This window comes from Trachypithecus francoisi, unplaced genomic scaffold (assembly GCF_009764315.1).
Source record: "Trachypithecus francoisi isolate TF-2019V2 unplaced genomic scaffold, Tfra_2.0 Lachesis_group10, whole genome shotgun sequence".
Taxonomy (NCBI): Eukaryota; Metazoa; Chordata; class Mammalia; order Primates; family Cercopithecidae; genus Trachypithecus; species Trachypithecus francoisi.
Genome location: NW_022681455.1, coordinates 72887836 through 72906378, shown reverse-complemented (window position 1 = coordinate 72906378; position 18543 = coordinate 72887836). Strand labels below are relative to the sequence as shown.

Below are 18543 nucleotides of genomic sequence, written 5' to 3'. Positions count from 1 at the left end.
TTGCAGACAGGCACTAAAGGCAAGGAAATAGCAATTAACTGCAAATGGACTCTAATATCAACACAGTGATATAATATATATGAGGCATACATCACTTGGGGAAAATAAGCGTAATTTGGAAGAACAATATATGATCAAATTTGAGCCCTCAACTATGTCTTGTGTCTTCTTAAAATTTTTAAAGGGATTTTATCATAGATGGGTAAACTATGCAATGAATTTAAGTAAATATGTTTTAACACTGTTTCCTGAAATGTTTAAATATTTCCTCCCATAAGAGATACTAGAAAAGGTTTCCGACATTCTAGAAGGCACTGTCCACTTTAACACATCTCAATTTGAAATTCACATTTATTTTAAAGGATATTAAAAAAGTGAACATAAATCAAAATACAGTCTCCTTTTTATAATGTTTCTAGATAAAGTTTTTTGGTAGGTTGGTGTAGAAGGGAAGGATTAGCTTATGTTAAATTAGAGGCATGAAAGTAAAACTTCACATGGTAATAGAACTAATGTGACTGGATAAACATTTTCAGAAAAATTACCTTACTGGTAAATACTTGTTTTACCTGTTTGTTTATGCCAGAATTCATTTAACTATAGAATGTAAGTAAAATGTACAAAAGCTAGAATGTGCTGGGAAGCCCATAAAAACATAAACATAATAAAAATGTGGGAAAGATAGAAAGGATGGGAATAGGAAATAAAATACTGCACATTTCAGCCCAGATACAGTAGAAGCAGCTGACAGTCCACAAGCTGGCGTGACAAGGAAAGTACTGCCCAGAGGCACTCCAGGACAATCGATGCATCAAATCTGCTGACTTGGTGGCTTTGCTGCCAGACAGCGAAAGGTGAGCAGGCAGCAGAGTAGGCAGAAGCAGAGAGACCTGAAGAAGGGGAGGTACAGTAGGGCATGGTGACTCACGCCTTTAATCCCAGCACTTTGAGAGGCTGAGGTAGGCAGATCACCTGAGGTCAGGAGTTCAAGGCCAGCCTGGCCAACATGGTGAAACACCATCTCTACTAAAAATATAAAAATTAGCTGGCCATGGTGGCACGTGCCTGTAGTCCCAGCTACTCAGGAGACTAAGGGAGGAGAATCACTTGAACCCAAGAGGCAGAGGTTGCAGTGACCCCAGATCACACCACTGCACTTCAGCCTGGGCAAGACTTCATCTAAAAAAAAAAAAAAAACACACACAACAATTAAAAAAAAAAACAGAATGAGAGATGCCAAAGGCAGGGATGAGGGTAGAAAGTTGTTTGGTGTGGTAGAAGTAGAGACAACAGGCCAGGCGCGGTGGCTCACGCCTGTAAGCCCAGCATTTGGGAGGCCGAGGCAGGTGGATTACTTGAGGCCAGGAGTTCGAGACTAGCCTGGCCAAAATTGTGAAACCCCCGTCTCTACTAAAAATACAAAAATCTGTTGGGTGTGGTGGCCCGCACCTGTGGTCCCAGCTACCAGGGAGGCTGAGGCAGGAGAATCGCTTGAACCCGGGAGACGGAGGCTGCAGTGAGCCAAGATCATACCACTGCACTCCAGCCTGAGCAACAGAGCGAGACTCTATTTCAAAAAAAAATAAAAATAAAAATAAATTTTAAAAAAAAGTAGAGACAACAAAATCATAAAAAAAACCAGAGCTTCAAGTCTATTAAAAGTCACTAATAAAAATAGATGTTCACTTCTGAGGAAGCCCCCATTAAGAGTTTTTATCAGGTCCCTAAACTTCAGCTGAACCATTAACACTTTTGATGTGCTTGAGCCCCAGGGCCTCTGCCGGGCTTCAGTCACCTTCTATTATACAAAATTCATCCCCACCAATCAGGGTAACTGCAGCATATCTCTTCCTTGAAATTTAAAACAGCTTTATGCAGATCTTAAATTTAAGTTATAAGGGCAATTACCTCCTTCAGAATCCTTTCATTAAAAAATTGTTGAAGTTTTTCATTGCAATAGTTGATGCAAAATTGTTCATAACTGTTATGCTCAAAGTACTCTGAAAATATAAAACCAGAACCAAGAGTTATTATGAGATCAACTTCATATAAATTTATCATAGAATAAAATGTAATTGTAATAATGGCCTAATTTAAAATTAGGTTAAAAAAATACATACACATGTATATATATATATTTGTTCTATACTTCCCAAATGTTCTCATTTCAAGACAAAACTTTATAGGCATTAAAAGTATTAAAAATACCCTGCTTCAGTTGACAAGGTGTTTCTCAAATGAGATAAACGTTGTATACTAAAAGATATAAAATGTAAGTCACTTATAACTATTTATTTATTTATTTTTGAGACAGATTCCCTGTCACACAGGCTGGAGTGCAGTGGTACAATCTTGGCTCACTGTAACCTCCACCTCCCGGGTTCAAGTGATTCTCATGCCTCAGCCTCCCGAGTAGCTGGAATTACAGACATGTGCCACCACACCCAGCTAATTTTTGTGTTTTTAATAGAGACAGGGTTTCACCATGTTACACAGGCTGGTCTTGAACTCCTGACCTCAAGTGATCTGCCGGCCTCAGCCTCCCAAAGTGCTGGGATTACAGGCATGAGCCACTGCACCCGGTCAACAATTTTTTAAAGCACAGGTATTAAAGCAATCTAAATTAAGCACAAAAATGACCTAAAATACAAGTGCTTTTGAAGATTTTTTTCTGCATAATCTATAAAATTACTTATCAAAAATGCTGTGGATACGAATTCATTTCTAAAATTAAGAGATCATATTACATGATGTCTAAGATACATTAGGCTTTACAATTTTATAATCCTTTGTGTGTGTTATGTTAAAACTGTTGTAAAAAAGGAAAAAATTAATAATAATAATAATTAATAATTCTCTACCTTTGAACTACCTTCAAAGGTAGAGAATTATAAAGCTTAAAATACATATTGCATCAAAAGCAATACTCCATCCCTCCCCAAATGTAAACACTCATACATTTCTTCAGCAAAAACCACAAAGAAGACACTACTCCTTCACAGCCAGAAACAATGCCCACATTGATAAAGCCCAATACAAAACCCATTAGATTTACACTTCAAGATTTTTATATTTTTGTCATTCAGAGCAAAGCAGCATTCATATGCTGGTGACTCATTTCATTTCTGGTTGAACAGCTCTACAGCTGTTTAATTACTTATCTTGATATCTTATTCATTTGATGGAAAATACAGCTACTTGCTGACAGCAACAGCAATGAATTTCTAAACATACTAATGAGGTTGTCCTGTAAGTTAGGTCAACCTATCCCCAGCTCTACAAATTAGTCAATGGTTTTAGCAACTCTATTTATCTTTTTTGTTATTTAATTAGTGAAAGTATTATCTTTATTAGTATCACACAAGGATTTACCTTTATTCAGTTGTAATCCTTTTAGAGTACAGAGATATCCTTAACTATAGCAGTTTCAATCAATGTTTTAATTTTAGCATTAGTATCATCAAAACTAATCCCCATGAGTCTTTCCTCTTCTCTTTAAAGTATCAGCTCCCTACCTAGGTCATATTACGAAATGTGAGTGTGGACATATAATTACACATACATCAAGTAAAATGAGTTACAAAGGAGAAAAGATTTAAGAACAAATTCTAATGTGTGAAAAAAATATGAAACGAATATATATTCACAAAAGAAACTCTACTTACCAAAACCAGCAATATCTAGGACTCCAATAAAATAAGATGATGTTTCAAAAGGAAAACACTGATTTACTCTGTTTACCACATGATCAAAAAGATGGCTATACACCGTCTTTGCCAGGGCATCACGAGCATTGTTTGCTTGCTCTACTTTCAGAGGTACCCTATAAAAGAAAACTATACTAGTAAAAATTATTTATGACAGTATACTGTGAAAATGATACCACAGTCAGAGTGCACCTAAACATACCCACAGGGAGAACAAAATAAATACCAAAGGTCGTGGGAGAATAGGACAAAATGGGGCTAAGTAGAAAACTGCTACAAGAGAACTAATGGAATTACCTAAAATTAGATCAAAAGTCTATTATCGGGTTAAAAAAAAGTTAGGCTTAAAAAATCATTTTGACCTTAATTTACATCCTGAATTATTCATCCAAAATTATTCAAAGGAATAACCTTCCTTTTGGCTTTCCTTAAATGCAAAGGAAACAGTGTTTAATTCAGGATAACTTTAAAGCTTGGTAACTTCTTTACACTGTTTAGGATAAAATGTTTACATCTTAAAATTTGAACTGTCCCATTCTACTATTTAATATAACTAACTATATGGTATAACAGTATTAAATGTTCCAAGTATAGACACACAGCCATTGTCCTCAAGAAAATGATAGTCTGATGAAGAGACACTGCACAGAAGAGAATTTCCAAACACCATGCTAAATACTATCATAAAGATAAGCATGGGGTACCAAGGGAGCACCAAGAAAAAAAAAAAAGAGTCAAATTTGTAAGTAGAATTGTAAGTCATTCAGATCAGACTGACACTTGATACTTGAGCCTCTCTAAACAGTGATTTCTCACTTACGTTTTCTGCAATTGAACCCTTTCTTGAAGTGAGTTTCATGTGGACACGCTATACATAGAATATATAAAAAGAGCTACTTTGGATTCTGGAATGGCATCGATTGAAAAAAAGAAACAACAACAAAAAACTGCTTTGGAATAAGGAGAAAATGGGAAAACGGAGGAAGCAAGGCCTGAGAACTACCCACCTGCACATGTATGGGCTTTCCCTTGGGCCACAGAGATATCTCTAAGGAACCAAGTAACTGCAGGCTGTAGGGTGCTGCTCTACAAACTTCTTCCAGAGTTTTTCTTTATAAGAAGAACAATTTTGAATTTGCTTAGCAAAGAATCAGGCTAAGCATACCTTGCTAAAATTTTCAAAAGAGTAAGAGGTAGCCAATTTTCTGAGAGGCTAAAAGCTTTTACAAAAAATTCTTCCTGTTTAAATTTGTTGCAAATTTTTCTGAAATATGTCACTAGAGCTCACTGCCTGTCTTATTTAGTAAGAGATAAAGGGTCTTTTTCCCTTCACAAATGAAGATCCTGCAGTGCCTCAGAATGACAAGACTGAATGTCAATTTTATTCTACATTACCAAAACCAAAAATATATAAAATACAGGACATGGAGACAAAAGTATACAAACATCCAGGTACAATCTAGAAGTTCTTGGTTACTGATTTTTAAAATCTTGGTTAAGCCCTTATTTCTTGTCATTTGTAATTCCTCCCAAATAAAGAATCCTAAACATAAGGAAAGTGTCATTTGCTAAGTATTTTGCTGAAGTGAAATCTGCTTAATACAAGTTTTAGTAAACATTATTATCATAAAAAAAAAGTAAAATGATCTGTTGCCTAAAACTGTCACATATTGATTTATATCATCAGCTCGTATTTTCATAGTTGTAGAAAAGTACATCTCTCTTACCTTATAAATTCCAAATATCAACAAGGAACAACTTTAAGAGCTATGTTAAACTCCATTTATTTATTTGATGGATCACTACACTGAGATGCACAGAATTTTGATCTATCAAGCTCAGGTTTTAAATGTAATGTAACTTATGTTTTTCCTTGACAAACCGAAAGGCAAAATTTTTGCTGCGCAATTAGTTAAGGAACTTACTTTATAACTGTTCCTTTGGTGCCCCCTGCTGTTGTTAGCATGACTCTTGTGGTCAAACTTACTCGAAGATCATCTTGGTCCAAACCCAGCAATTCAGCACAACATTCCAAAGATTGAGCAGATTTATTCTTCAGATTACAACCACCTAATGGAAATATATTTTAATTGAAATTAGTAAGTGTTATATAAACCAGATTTTCAAGACCCATTTCTTACAATTATACTTCACTTACAAAAAACTATATAATGGGCAAGGCTTATTTGTAACTCTTAAATCCACCTCACTTTTTCACCATCCTTGTCAAACACCCATACTGCTAAGATCAACAGATGACCCTCCCTTGGGGAAGTCCATGGTATAATCCTTTAAGCACATCAATATTAAACTGCCACTGTTTCATTTTTTATGACCCTATAAGCAAACTACACTAATGATAGATTATAATCCTTTTTAATATATTAACTCTTTAGAGAAATATAGTATCTCATCATTAAAATTCATATGACTCCAATAAATTTCAAGGAGTGATTTTAGTGCAAACGCTGTAAGGCACCTGAATAGATCAATTTGGATGTATATATCTGTCTATGGATGTGTTTATGCATACGTAATAAGCATGTACTCACATTGCTTTGAAGTGGGTTGAAGGGAGTGCAGAGACAATTACTATTACCTGTACAGGTAGAGTATCCCTTATCTGAAATGCTTGGGACCAAAAATGTTTCAGATTTTAGATTTTTTCCAATTCTGGAATATCTGCATGATGAGCTCAATTCTAAACACAAAATTCATTTATGTTTCATATACACATTAATATACATGTATACCACTGTCCAGTTTCTCCAATAGCTTGACTTTCTGTGCTAGAGATCAATACATACAAACACTTCCTCTTTTCCTTATTAATGTTACCCTTAGGGGTATCTGCAAGTCTTTTTGACATTTTCAGTATCTTTACACTGCAGAGCAGAAAATAGAAAAAAAAAAAAAGGCAATGCAGTTAGGTCTTGACCCATGTGGGCATTTTGAGAAATCTGCCACTGGCACATCCAGCCTGCACATGTGCCATTTTATTTTTTGTGTGCTTGCGCAGGGGCATGTGAGGAAAAGATATATTGCAGCAGAAGGCGGCCAGGCAGGTCATTTTTGCCTTAGTACATCATATCTATAGATTTCTATTTATAAGGGCTGTTTTAAAAAATACTATAAGAAAGACAGTGCTTTAGTCTCAGGGCTGATCAGGCTCTACAACTACTAGCTATGTGACCTTGAATAAGTTACTTATTCTCTTTGTGCTCAGTTTCCTCGTCCATAAAACTGGGATAATTACTTTACCTACTTTATTTGGTTGTTATTTAGATTAATAAGGTTATGTATGTGAAGTGCTTGGAACAACGTCTGGTACACAGAAAGTACTAGATAAAGATTAACTATTCTTTGTATTTATTTATTTGTATTATAATAAAAGTAACATTTTCCAAATATTTTCAGATTAATATTAATAAATGATATATTCTAAGACTACCTAACTTAAAAACTACAAAGAATGTGTGAAAATAATGAGAATTTTACAACAAATTCATAAGTTACTTAACATACCAATCTCAGAATATGTATGAGAAAAAAATGTGAAAAATGAGACCTTATAATAATATGTTGTTGGGACAATTCATTGAGGAAAGAACAGCTTCTTTAATAAAAGTACTGGAACAACTGGATGTCCACATGCAAAAGAATGAAGCTGGACCCCTTCCTCACACCATATACAAAATTAATTCAAAATGGAATCAAAGACTTAAATATAAGAGCTAAAGCTATTCAACTCTTAGAAAAAAACATAGGTATGAATCTTCATTTCTTTGATATAATACCAAAATCACAAGCAATAAAAGAAAAAACAGATAAATTAGGCTTCACTGAAATAAAAATTTGAGTTTCAAAGAACACTACCAAATGAGTAAAGATAACACACAGAATGGGAGAAAAGATTTGCAAATTATATATCTGATAAAGGATTTGTACCTACAATATATTTTTAAAACTCTTACAACTTGGTAATAAAAAGACAACCCAATTAATAAATGGGCAAAGAATCTCAATAGGCACTTCTCCAAAAAAGATATACAAATGGTCAGTAAGCACACAGAAAGATGCTCAGCATTTTGAGCCATCAGGAAAATGCAAATAAAAACCACAAAGAGGTAACACTTCACACCCACTATGATTGCTATAAGCATACACATAGTACTGGTGAGGATATGGAGAAAATGAAACCCTCATACACTTTTGATGAGAATAGCTCTGTAAAGTGGAAAAGCTACTTTGAAAAAGTCTGACAGTTCCTCAAAAGGTCAGAGTTTACCATGATGTGATTCAGCAATTCCACTCCAAGGTATTTACTCAAGGGAAATGAAAACACATCCCAACACAAATTTGCCCACAAATGTTCTCGGCAGCATTATTCATAATAGCCAAAAAATGGAAACAACCCGAATGTCTAGAAACTGACAAATGGATAAACAAAATGTAGTATATCCATACAATGAAATATTATTCGGCAATAAAAATAAAATGAAGTACTGCTAAATGCTATAACATGGATTAACCTTGAAAACACTATGCTAAGTGAAAGAAGCCAATCACAAAAGACCACATATTATATAATTCCATTTATATGAAATGTCCAGAATTAATTTATAGACAGGAAGTAGATTAGTGGTCACCTAGGGCTGAGAGAAGTGGGCAATGAGGAGTGACTGTTAATGGGTATGGGGTTTCTTTGTGGGGTGATGAAATGTTCTAAATCTATGGTGATGGTTGCGCAACTCTGAAAATACTAAAAACCACTGAAATGTACATTTCAATTGAGTGAACTGTATGGTATATTAATTAGATCTCAATAAAGCTCCTACCAAAAAAAGAAAAAAAGAAAAAAGAGAGATACTTTGAGAATATTTTGAATGTTTCATTCTATGAAAATGTGCTTATTACTCATGTGTAGGTTCTATACATATACATATCGCCCAAAATTATATAGCTCTCAAAAAACCAACCATCAAATAATTCATTTAAATATTTCTTCTTTTTTACTATATTGCAAAGTTTCTTACATAACTCCAAAAATTATGTAAGACTAAGGAAAAAAAAAACCCAGGATTTTTAGTAAGTCTTAAAAGGCAAAATACTATCATGTAAAGTTTTCATATTATTTGTTTCCAAAAAAGAACTTCTTCAAATATTTTAAAAGTTTGCTGTTATAATAACATTTTATGTTATGTGGAATTTTAAAAACACAGGCAGTCCCAATAAGTGTTTTCCGCATTTTCATCATGCAAAAACTTCTTTATGACAGTTAGAACAGTTTTATGACAGTTAACTTCTTTATGACAGTTAACTTCTTTATGACAGTTAAAAGTCCTGTAAGTGCTTATTGGAGAATAATCTTTCCAGTAGAATAATTATAAAAATACCAAATTTTTTTGGAGACAGGATCTCACTCTCCCAGGCTGGAGTGCAGTGGTGCAATCATGGCTCACTGCAGCCTCGACCTCCTGGGCTCAATCATTCCACCTCAGCCTTCCAAGTAGCTGGGACTACAGGCATGCACCACCATGCCCAGCTAATTTATTTTGTGCGTGTGTGTGTGTGTGTGTGTGTGTGTTTTGGGGTTTTTTTGGTTTTTTGTTTTTTGTTTTTTGGGTTTCTTTTGTTTTGTTTTATGGGGTCTCACTATGTCACCCAGACTGGTCTTGAAATTTCTGAGCTCAAGTAATTCTTCTGCCTCAGCCTCCCAAAATGCTGGGATGACAGGCATGAACCACCGTGCCCTGCCAAAACCAAGTTTTTTTCAAATTGCTAAGACATGCCAAATTAAGCTCCCTAGGGAAAAAAGAAATCACTTCTAATTAGAAAGAAACCATTTGGACCTATAGGAAGAGTCACAGGAAGGATGAAGACAAATATAAAATCTTAGCTTTTAAAATAATTAATTTAATCATGTATTAATCTTATTAATTCCCTGCCTCTTTCCAAACTTCCTTAACTTCTGTTCACTTTCCCTTCAAGAGAAGGAAGTTACAGAAGAAAAATAAAAGATAATGCAAATAGCATTACCTTTTGGGCATTTCATACTCTTCAACTAACTTGATCATGCAACACTTACAATACGCTATACAACTGCATCTTCTACCACAGGGTAATAATAAGAGGTGTGAAGATGCCATTTATCACTTCTAACAACATTTCTAAAGTGTGTATTAATTATTGTAAAGTTTTTTTTGTGTTAGAATCTCCCACATGTGCTCCTTTGGTATAACAATGCTAGAGAGCAAATGAAATGTATGCTAACATTCATTATATTTTCAAAACAAATCTTCCAATCCTTCAAAAAACAATAAAAAATTTTAATGCACATTAAGAACATACCTAATTTTGCTTGAATTTTTTTTCATTTTAAATTGGGAGCAATCTGTATTTTAATTGTACTTACTCATTTAAAGCACTTATAATGATTACTATGTGCCAGACACAAGTATTCAAATCATTTTACAAATATTTAACTCAGATATTCCTCTTTATAACATGAGGTAGGGACTATTATCTTCAGTTTACAGTGAGGAAACTGAGACATGAAAAGGCTAAGTTCCCTGCCTAAGGTCACACAGATAGTATGTGGTAAAGCATCTGGATCAGGAGCACATGTTCCCATCCACTATGTTATGTTGCATCTCACATTATTGACTTCACAGCATTACGGAACACTAAATCGGAAAATCATTAAGACAACTATTTTAGTCTGTTCATTCATAGACACAAATTTCAGTGGCCTGGGAAAAAGAAGGGACAATTATCACAAGCCTCTGAGTTAGTCAGACATGAGCAGAACCAGCTCTCACATCTACAACTTCATCAATAACCACAAGCATCACTTCAACACAGGTTCCACTTTTGTAAAATGGAGATAATATCCCCTACCTCATTACATTTATGATATACAGATTACAATTATGATGTTTATGATGACATACAGAATAAGAAGGGACCTGCATATAACACTTTTTTTAATCTTCTTTTTTTTCCTGTTTTCTTGTGCTCTTTTCCTGTATGCACATTATTGCTAGTGAGAGGAGGTGCCAGCTGGGCTTCCTGGGTAGAGTAGGGGCTCAGAAAGCTGTGAAACTCACTCATTTCCTGCATCAGGACTTACTTTGGTCCTGGATGAATAATATTAAAGATATGTGCTTAAAATATTCCTAACATCAGGATTTGTGCATGTGTTTTCTTCCCCAAGAAAGCTACAAACAGCAAAAATTTTGCCGTAAGCTTCCCTATGTCCTCTTTCCCTTTCCCCTCCCCTGAAACTAAAAGAAATGTTAAATGCCCATTTTCCTGTGACCAGCCGGCCTTATCTATGCTCCTAATTCCAATTCCTTATAAACTTCCTAAAGTCCCATAAAATCCTGTCTCCTTTGCCATGCTGCGGCAAGGTCATAAAGTAAATAAAACTTAATTCCGGTTTTCCTCAAAATCTAAAACATATCATAAAATAATTTACTGCCTTTGTTTCTCGCTCTGGTAACATTTTCCCGCTGCACGTATTTCCTGCCTTAAAGAGTTTAAAAGGCAACTGCATAATCTAACTCTGGCTACCCACTCGGGACCCCTTCCACGCTGTGAAAGCTTTGTACTGTCACTCTGCTCAATAAAGTCTACAGCTTTTTTTTCTCTTGGCCCCTGTCTCCATCACTCACCGCGGGCAGCTGCCACACCAATTCTTTGGCGTGGCTAAGGCAAGAACCTTTAGCGTTACACTAGCTACTGATTGTACTTTAAAAGTCCTTCTCACGGTTTATTCAATTTTGCAACTGAAGAAACTAAGGCTCAGAGAGCCTCTGGGATCTAACACCAAAGCCCATTATTGACTACTACATTAAATGGTGCTGTAGGTTTTCCTTAACTCATCCTTGGTATAAGATCCTACAATAATGTCTTAACATAGGGGTTGACAATCTTTTTCTCTAAAGGGCCAGACAGTAAATAGTTTAGGCTTTGCAGGACATATAGCCTCTGTTGCAACTAAACTCTGACACTAGCACAAAAGCTGGTATACACCACACATAAATGAGTGGATGTGGCATCGTTCCAATAAAATTTTACTTACAAAAAACAGGCAGTGGGCCAAATTTGGGCCATGGTTCATAGTTTGACATTCCCTGTATTCACAGATCAAATTTCGAATTATGTAAAGTCCTACTGTTTATGTACAGACTGAAACACTAGAGTTGAAAAGTTGCTTTTCTTTTCAATGTGCATAAGATTAAAATTTTCATTTATCATTAATAAAGTACATGGGCTTTTATATATTAAATTGCCCTAATTAATTTATCCAATGATCCTGAACATTTTCAAAAATGCCTTAATAGCTGGCCAGGCGTGGTGGCTCATGCTTGTAATCCCAGCACTTTGGGAGGCTGAGGTGGGCGAATTACGAGGTCAGGAGATCGAGACCATCCTGGCTAACACAATGAAACTCCATCTCTACTAAAAATACAAAAAATTAGCCGGGCGTGGTGGCAGGCGCCTGTAGTCCCAGCTACTCGGGAGGCTGAGGCAGGAGAATGGTGTGAACCGGGGAGGTGGAGCTTGCAGTAAGCCAAGATCGCGCCACTGCACTCCAGCCTGGGCAACAGAGTTGAGACTTCACCTCAAAAAAAAAAAAAAAAATGCCTGAATAGATGATAGAGAATTAATCTCCTCACCTATTGGAAAAGTGTAATATAACTGGAAATTTTAAAAAGTGAATATAACTGGAAAATTTAACTAAAAATTACCCTAAATTTATCAGGATAAAATAATCAGTTGTTTATCCTTCAAAAATGAGAAGTTTATTCCTAAGCAATATCACTGATTTGTTCACTGATTTGTTGATCAGAATTACTGATAATGAAACAGTCTTCATTTGGGAGATTCAACATGTAACCCAGTATATTTTAGATATTTCTTAAGCATTTTTTAAGCAGCTACTCATAAACAGATCCAATTTTCATATTACAAATAAATAACAGAAATCCTATTTAATTTTTTTCCTCTTAAAAAAATAAAAAACAAACCTGAAGTGCTGCCAGCTTCCTCAAAATCAATATTTCCAAGGTGCAGGACACCAGCTACTACCCGGAAGAGATCAAGCTTTTCTTCATCATCCAAACCAATTTTTTTCATAGCTGTGCACATTCTAATAAAATCACCATGGTCATCTAATAGAGGATCTTTCATAGAACCTGCCTTAAGGTACTACAAAACAAGACGACACCAATTAACTGATTGTTACATTATTTAAGTACACTAAAACTACTACACCAGGTCAATTAATGCACTATATAACACGCAAAAATAAATTCTGTCAATGGGAAAATCTTCACTATTCTAACATTCAAAAACTAAATGACCAGGAAAAGTATACACAGGATCTCTCTTTTCTATTTCTCTATTTACTACATGCGAATCTACACTTATCAGCAAAAATTGCAATTAAAATAATGGAATTAGATGTTTTTCAATTAAATTACAATTTTCACTCTAAAGTCTTATAATCCAAGGATATTAGAAAAAGATAAAAAATTCAGTGGAAAAGTAGGGAATATCAATACTTGTATCAATATTACAGATTTTTTTTAATTAGGTAATGATAAATATATTCATTTAATTATTCCACAATGTATACATGTATCAAACATTACATTGTACTCCAATGTATGGTATAAATATACATTATTCTTGTCAATGAAAAAAGAAAAACTAAGTTAAAAAGTGCAATAAAAAATTTAAATGTGACAATTAGTATGACACTCCTTTAGGTTAACTGCCACCAACTGCACCAATATTAAGTAGTAGTAAATAGTGAGCAGGTTGATACAATTTTCATACCTTAGAATTCTTTTTTAAAGTCTTTTATATGCATATATATATAGTTAAGTATATTAGTAAGCACAATGCTTACTCTAATAATTTACACAATGACTTAAAACATTTCAGAAAAAATGAGACGAAAATTTGTTTTCTCTCCTAAAAGAACTTGCATCTAATGTACTCATTTGTTAGACTCTATACCAACTCAGAAGAAAAAAAGAAGAAGTAAGTCAGGTCTGCAGAAACTAGAAGGAGAAACATAAAAGTTACTGGACACGAAAAGATTGTACTAGAAATTTTCCAGAACTTGTGAATACATAATTTAACATTAAGTAACAGGATCACGATTAACTGGTCATTAAAGATGCCTCCCGGAGACGGATTTTTTTTCCTCCCAGTAAACAAATGATTCCCAGCTCAAGCTGTAATTGTCTTTCCACAAAATTATTTAAAATGTTCAATTACGAATGTGCAACATTTCTGGAAAATATCTAAGACAATAAAATTCAATTTATTCTTAAAAGAAGCAAAGGAAACAATCACATGCAGCCAAAACTGTTCAGCAAAAACACACATCATGCAGAATTTTTAGTCTTGCAGTAGAAGAATTGCTTCATTTAAAAACTGTTTCTAATCAAAAGTTAATGAACATATTTGCTGTATGGCAGACTAAAAATACTGCATTTTTCTAAAAATTACACACAACCTAAAGACATTCAGATGGAACTGGGCAAAGGGTTTAATTAGTCAAAATGATCACCTCATCCTCCTGGTAAAGAAGACATAAAAAGTAATTTAAACATATTAATCCATTATTTAACTATACACATAAACACACACTCACTCAATGCGAATAAGATTTCTGACAGAGTATACTGACTCTAGAATAAGAGGGTAATTTTCTTCTTTGGAGAGGACACGCTACTCTTTGGAGAGTAAACTTCAGTTTTCCTTCCTCTCTACTCCATTTTTTTCCATGGCAAATGATCAAATTTCTATCTTCCCCCCACCCTTCAGAACTGCTGCAATGTCCCACTAGGAAAGGCCTCCATTATCTTAGTGAAAAGAATATAACTACTATATTTTGATATCTCAGAAAAACAAAGTCTTATCAAGACAAAGAAAGACACCATAATAAATATTAATGTTGCTTCTTAAAGTACCAACCATGGCTATAACAAAGTTTATAGTTTGTAATTCAGATTCTATATCTATAATGATATATAAAATATCAAATTAAACAAAAATTAACTGTAGGGTTGTCTGATTAGAATTTTAAATAAAGGAATATTTTATTTGCTTTCTATCCTTTTATATAAATATACTAAAAACATAGATCATCTCATCCATTTTAAGAGGAGTCAAAAATATCGGGCTTACAAATGTAGAAGCATTAAAAACTGACTATTACAAAAACTTGTTCGCTCACTCAATTTAAATTTTTAACAAAATTAATAAAAGTAACATTAACAAGTATCTATCATTAATCCTTAGTATTTCATAATTTAAGTCCCTTGAGTACATGCAACTTAATACCACTTATTAAACACTGCATATTAAAATTTAGAAGAGTTGTAAATTTTTAGATTAAGAAAATGTTTTATAAATAATTAATGGTATAATTATATCTAATTATTCTTAGAAATATAATTTACTGAAACCAATATATAAATTTTCCATAATATATTACATAAATATGATGTTTTAAACAGAACTACAATAATATACAAGCTTTTTTTTTTTGAGACAGATTCTCATTCTGTCGCCCAGGCTGGAGTACAGTGGCGCGATCTCTGCTTACTACAGCCTCCATCTCCTGGGTTCAAGATATTCTCCTGCCTCAGCCTCCCGAGTAGCTGGGATTACAGGCACATGCCAACACACTTGGCTAATTCTTCTAATTTTTTAGTAGAGACAGGGTCTCATCATGTTGGCCGACCTGGTCTCGAACTCCTGAACTCAAATGATCCACCCGCCTCAGCCTCCCAAAGTGCTGGGATTACAGGCGTGAGCCACTCCACCTGACCAGGTTTTTTTTGTTTATTTTTAATTCTGTTGCCCAGGCTGGAGTACAATGGCATGATCATGGCTCACTGCAGCCTCCACCTCCAGGGTTCAAGCAATCCTCCCACTTCAGCCTCCCAAATAGCTAGAATTACAGGCATACATGACCTCACCCAGCTAATTTTTTTTTATTTTTTGTAAAGATAGGGTTTCACTATGCTTCCCAGGCTGGTCTCAAACTCCTGGCTTCAAATGATCCTCCCGCCTTGGCCTCCCAAAGTGCTGGGATTACAGGTGTGAGCCACCATGCCCAGCCTATAACATTTCTTCCCAAGAATGCTTAATCTATTTACTGTCTACATCAAGGCTCACTTCAGTCTTGAAATAGACAATAAATTGTAAAAGACATATTCTTAAGCTCAAGTGGTAACATAAGAGTAAGTTTCAAAAATGCTAGAAGAGACTGATTCTTAGGCTATTTAATACCTTCATGCTTGAAAACAGAATGAGAGGAGAGCAGTGCAGTGATGCCCAACCAGGAAGAACAGAACCTGTTGCTTCACTAGATACCAACAAGAGGTATAAAGTATTACACTGTGAAACAGACTTAGATGAATATTTAGTTTTTTTTTTTTTTTTTTGAATATTTAGTTTTTTAAACCATAAGCCTAAAAGTCAGAACTCTTACTTGGGCTCCAAAATAAAAATTATAACAAATCTTTCAGTATGATTTTTTTTTTTACATTAAAGATTTTAAGAAAAATGGTCTACTATACCTCAGGACTTTTGCGGTTCTGCAAAATCTGTTTGTCCGTTTCTTTGTTAGCAAAGTATCTAGTGCAGCCTCGGTTTAAATACTATGAAAAAACAAATTAAATATAATTAACATATATGATCCACAGGGAAATAATACAGGAGGAAACACAACTTATAAAATAGTGCCAACCATGACGAATTTCTGAACACAACTTGAGTACTGTTTAATCTCGCCATTAAAATCAATACTTCTATATTTTATAAACATTTTCTTCCTACTAATAAAACCAGGAATACTAAAAATCCTAATCTCTGAAAGGAGATTAAATAAAATGATTAAAATAAAAATCAATGACATAAAGGTTTTCTACTTTTAAAGGGCAACAATTTTATATCTTTTCAGTATCAAAAATCTAAATACAGTGCATAAAATCATGAAAATCAACTTCCTACTAAATATGTAGAATCTCAAGTAAGAACCCATACTGTAGTTTAATTTTTCAAGCAATATTTTAAATTCTGAAAAGTTAAGAAAGATAAATACTATCCTTGATTTTCTTAATTTTTTATTTTTAGAGTCAGTTTTTTAAAACATGCTTTTCACATTTATTGAAAACTAACAACGACTGTACATAAATTACAGTACTTGCTTTATGGATCAAATAATTTAAGGTTTTCTTATTTCAATGATTTACTTTGCTTACCAAAGACTTTCAAAAGCTAAATGCTTCCAAAATACAGAACAAGAGGAGCAGTTCAAAAAAAGAATATCTATCAGTATCAACAAGAATCTACTGCTCACATTTATTAGTCTTGCAACTGAAAGCCTGCTTCATTTAAAAACTGTTTCTAATAAAAAGTGAATGAACATATTTGCTATATGGCAGACTAAAAATACTGCATTTTTCTGAAAATTACACACAGCCTAAAGACATTTAGATGGAATTGGGCAAATCTGATCAGGAAGGATGTACACAGAGAACAGGATGGACAAGTTTTTTAAACATCTCAGCTTCTCTTAAATCAGGTGACTATGATTTTATTGTACCATGGCATGAATTCCCAGATTAAATACACCACATCATACATATACCAAAAAAAATTTATAACAAATTTGAATGATATGGGGATAAATTTAATATTTTAGACAATGAATGCATCTATCATTCCTTCTCCATTATAATTAAATGCTAAAATACAGTAAAAACAAGACAACTATATACATGGTTTTTCTTTTCTTCTACCCTAGAATATTTGTGAAAAAAAAATAAAAGAGAAGGGAGGAGAGACAATGTTGGTAAGCATTTTCAATGGACTGTTTCAAATAAAGAGCTCTTTTACTTAGCAGAATAATAGCTTAAACATATAGAGCCAAGACAAATATGTTCTTTTCTACCAAGCATTTTGTCTACTCACTCCAATCGTTTTGTCAAGTACAATTGGGCAGTGGGGCCTAATATTACAACCTTGGATAGAAATGTGTCCTTTCAGTTTTTCTGTAACTAGAACACTATCCCTGCCATCTATTCTTATTCTATCCACGCTTTCTTCACATTCAAGTATCTATCCATGATTACAGCAAATGGCTCCATAACACATATGCAGAAATATTTGAAATGTCTAAATAATGCAAACATTTTTAAACCTTTTACTTTTTAAAGTATATGTGTGATTAATACAAATGTTTTCAGGCAGGTATACATCTACAATTCTTTACATACTAATTTTGATAGAAGAGTGACCAAAAAAATTCAACAATTTTGGAAGTGTTCAACCTATTGCATGTTTCCCCTTTGTTTTTAAAACCTGATCTCTCAGTTATAACCAGCAGGCTAAACTATAGAAAAACCTGATGAAATCAGTAACACACTTTTAAGCCACTTTAAGGCAGAATTATTTGGGGGAAGTGGATATAGTAGTGTGTGTGTGCCGGCATACGAGAGGAATATTCAAGATGGCAGATGTATGCAACGCTGTTCCCCTACTTTCCCTCTTACCATCACAAGGACTTTCCTGTAAGAAAGGAAATCAGGCCTCCTGGTTCACACTGCAGAAGCAGGAAACCCTCTGACCAGATAAATTTCAACAGCTGCCCTTTCAGGATGCCTGCCATTGTACCAGGAAAGGCTGTATATTCTGAAACCCAAAAATACTATGCTCCCAAGCCTCCAAGCAGGAAGAAATGCTAGATTAAGGCCAGAATAGTCACATCACTTTACTGTCAAATAAGTATTGACAAAACCAT

General features: G+C 34.2%; 1 protein-coding gene across 10 annotated transcripts in view; it reads right to left on the bottom strand.

Moving 5' to 3' along the window:
• The window catches only part of MYO6 (myosin VI), a 176027-nt gene that overhangs the window by 55889 nt on the left and 101595 nt on the right, over positions 1-18543 (bottom strand). For all 10 annotated transcript variants that reach the window (XM_033217694.1, XM_033217696.1, XM_033217698.1 and 7 more), the window contains 5 exons: positions 16319-16399; positions 12743-12923; positions 5633-5777; positions 3666-3823; positions 1909-2000 (listed from right to left, as the gene is read on the bottom strand). In XM_033217694.1, the coding sequence (XP_033073585.1) occupies positions 1909-2000; positions 3666-3823; positions 5633-5777; positions 12743-12923; positions 16319-16399 (657 nt within the window). The remainder of the gene's footprint in view (positions 1-1908; positions 2001-3665; positions 3824-5632; positions 5778-12742; positions 12924-16318; positions 16400-18543) is intronic.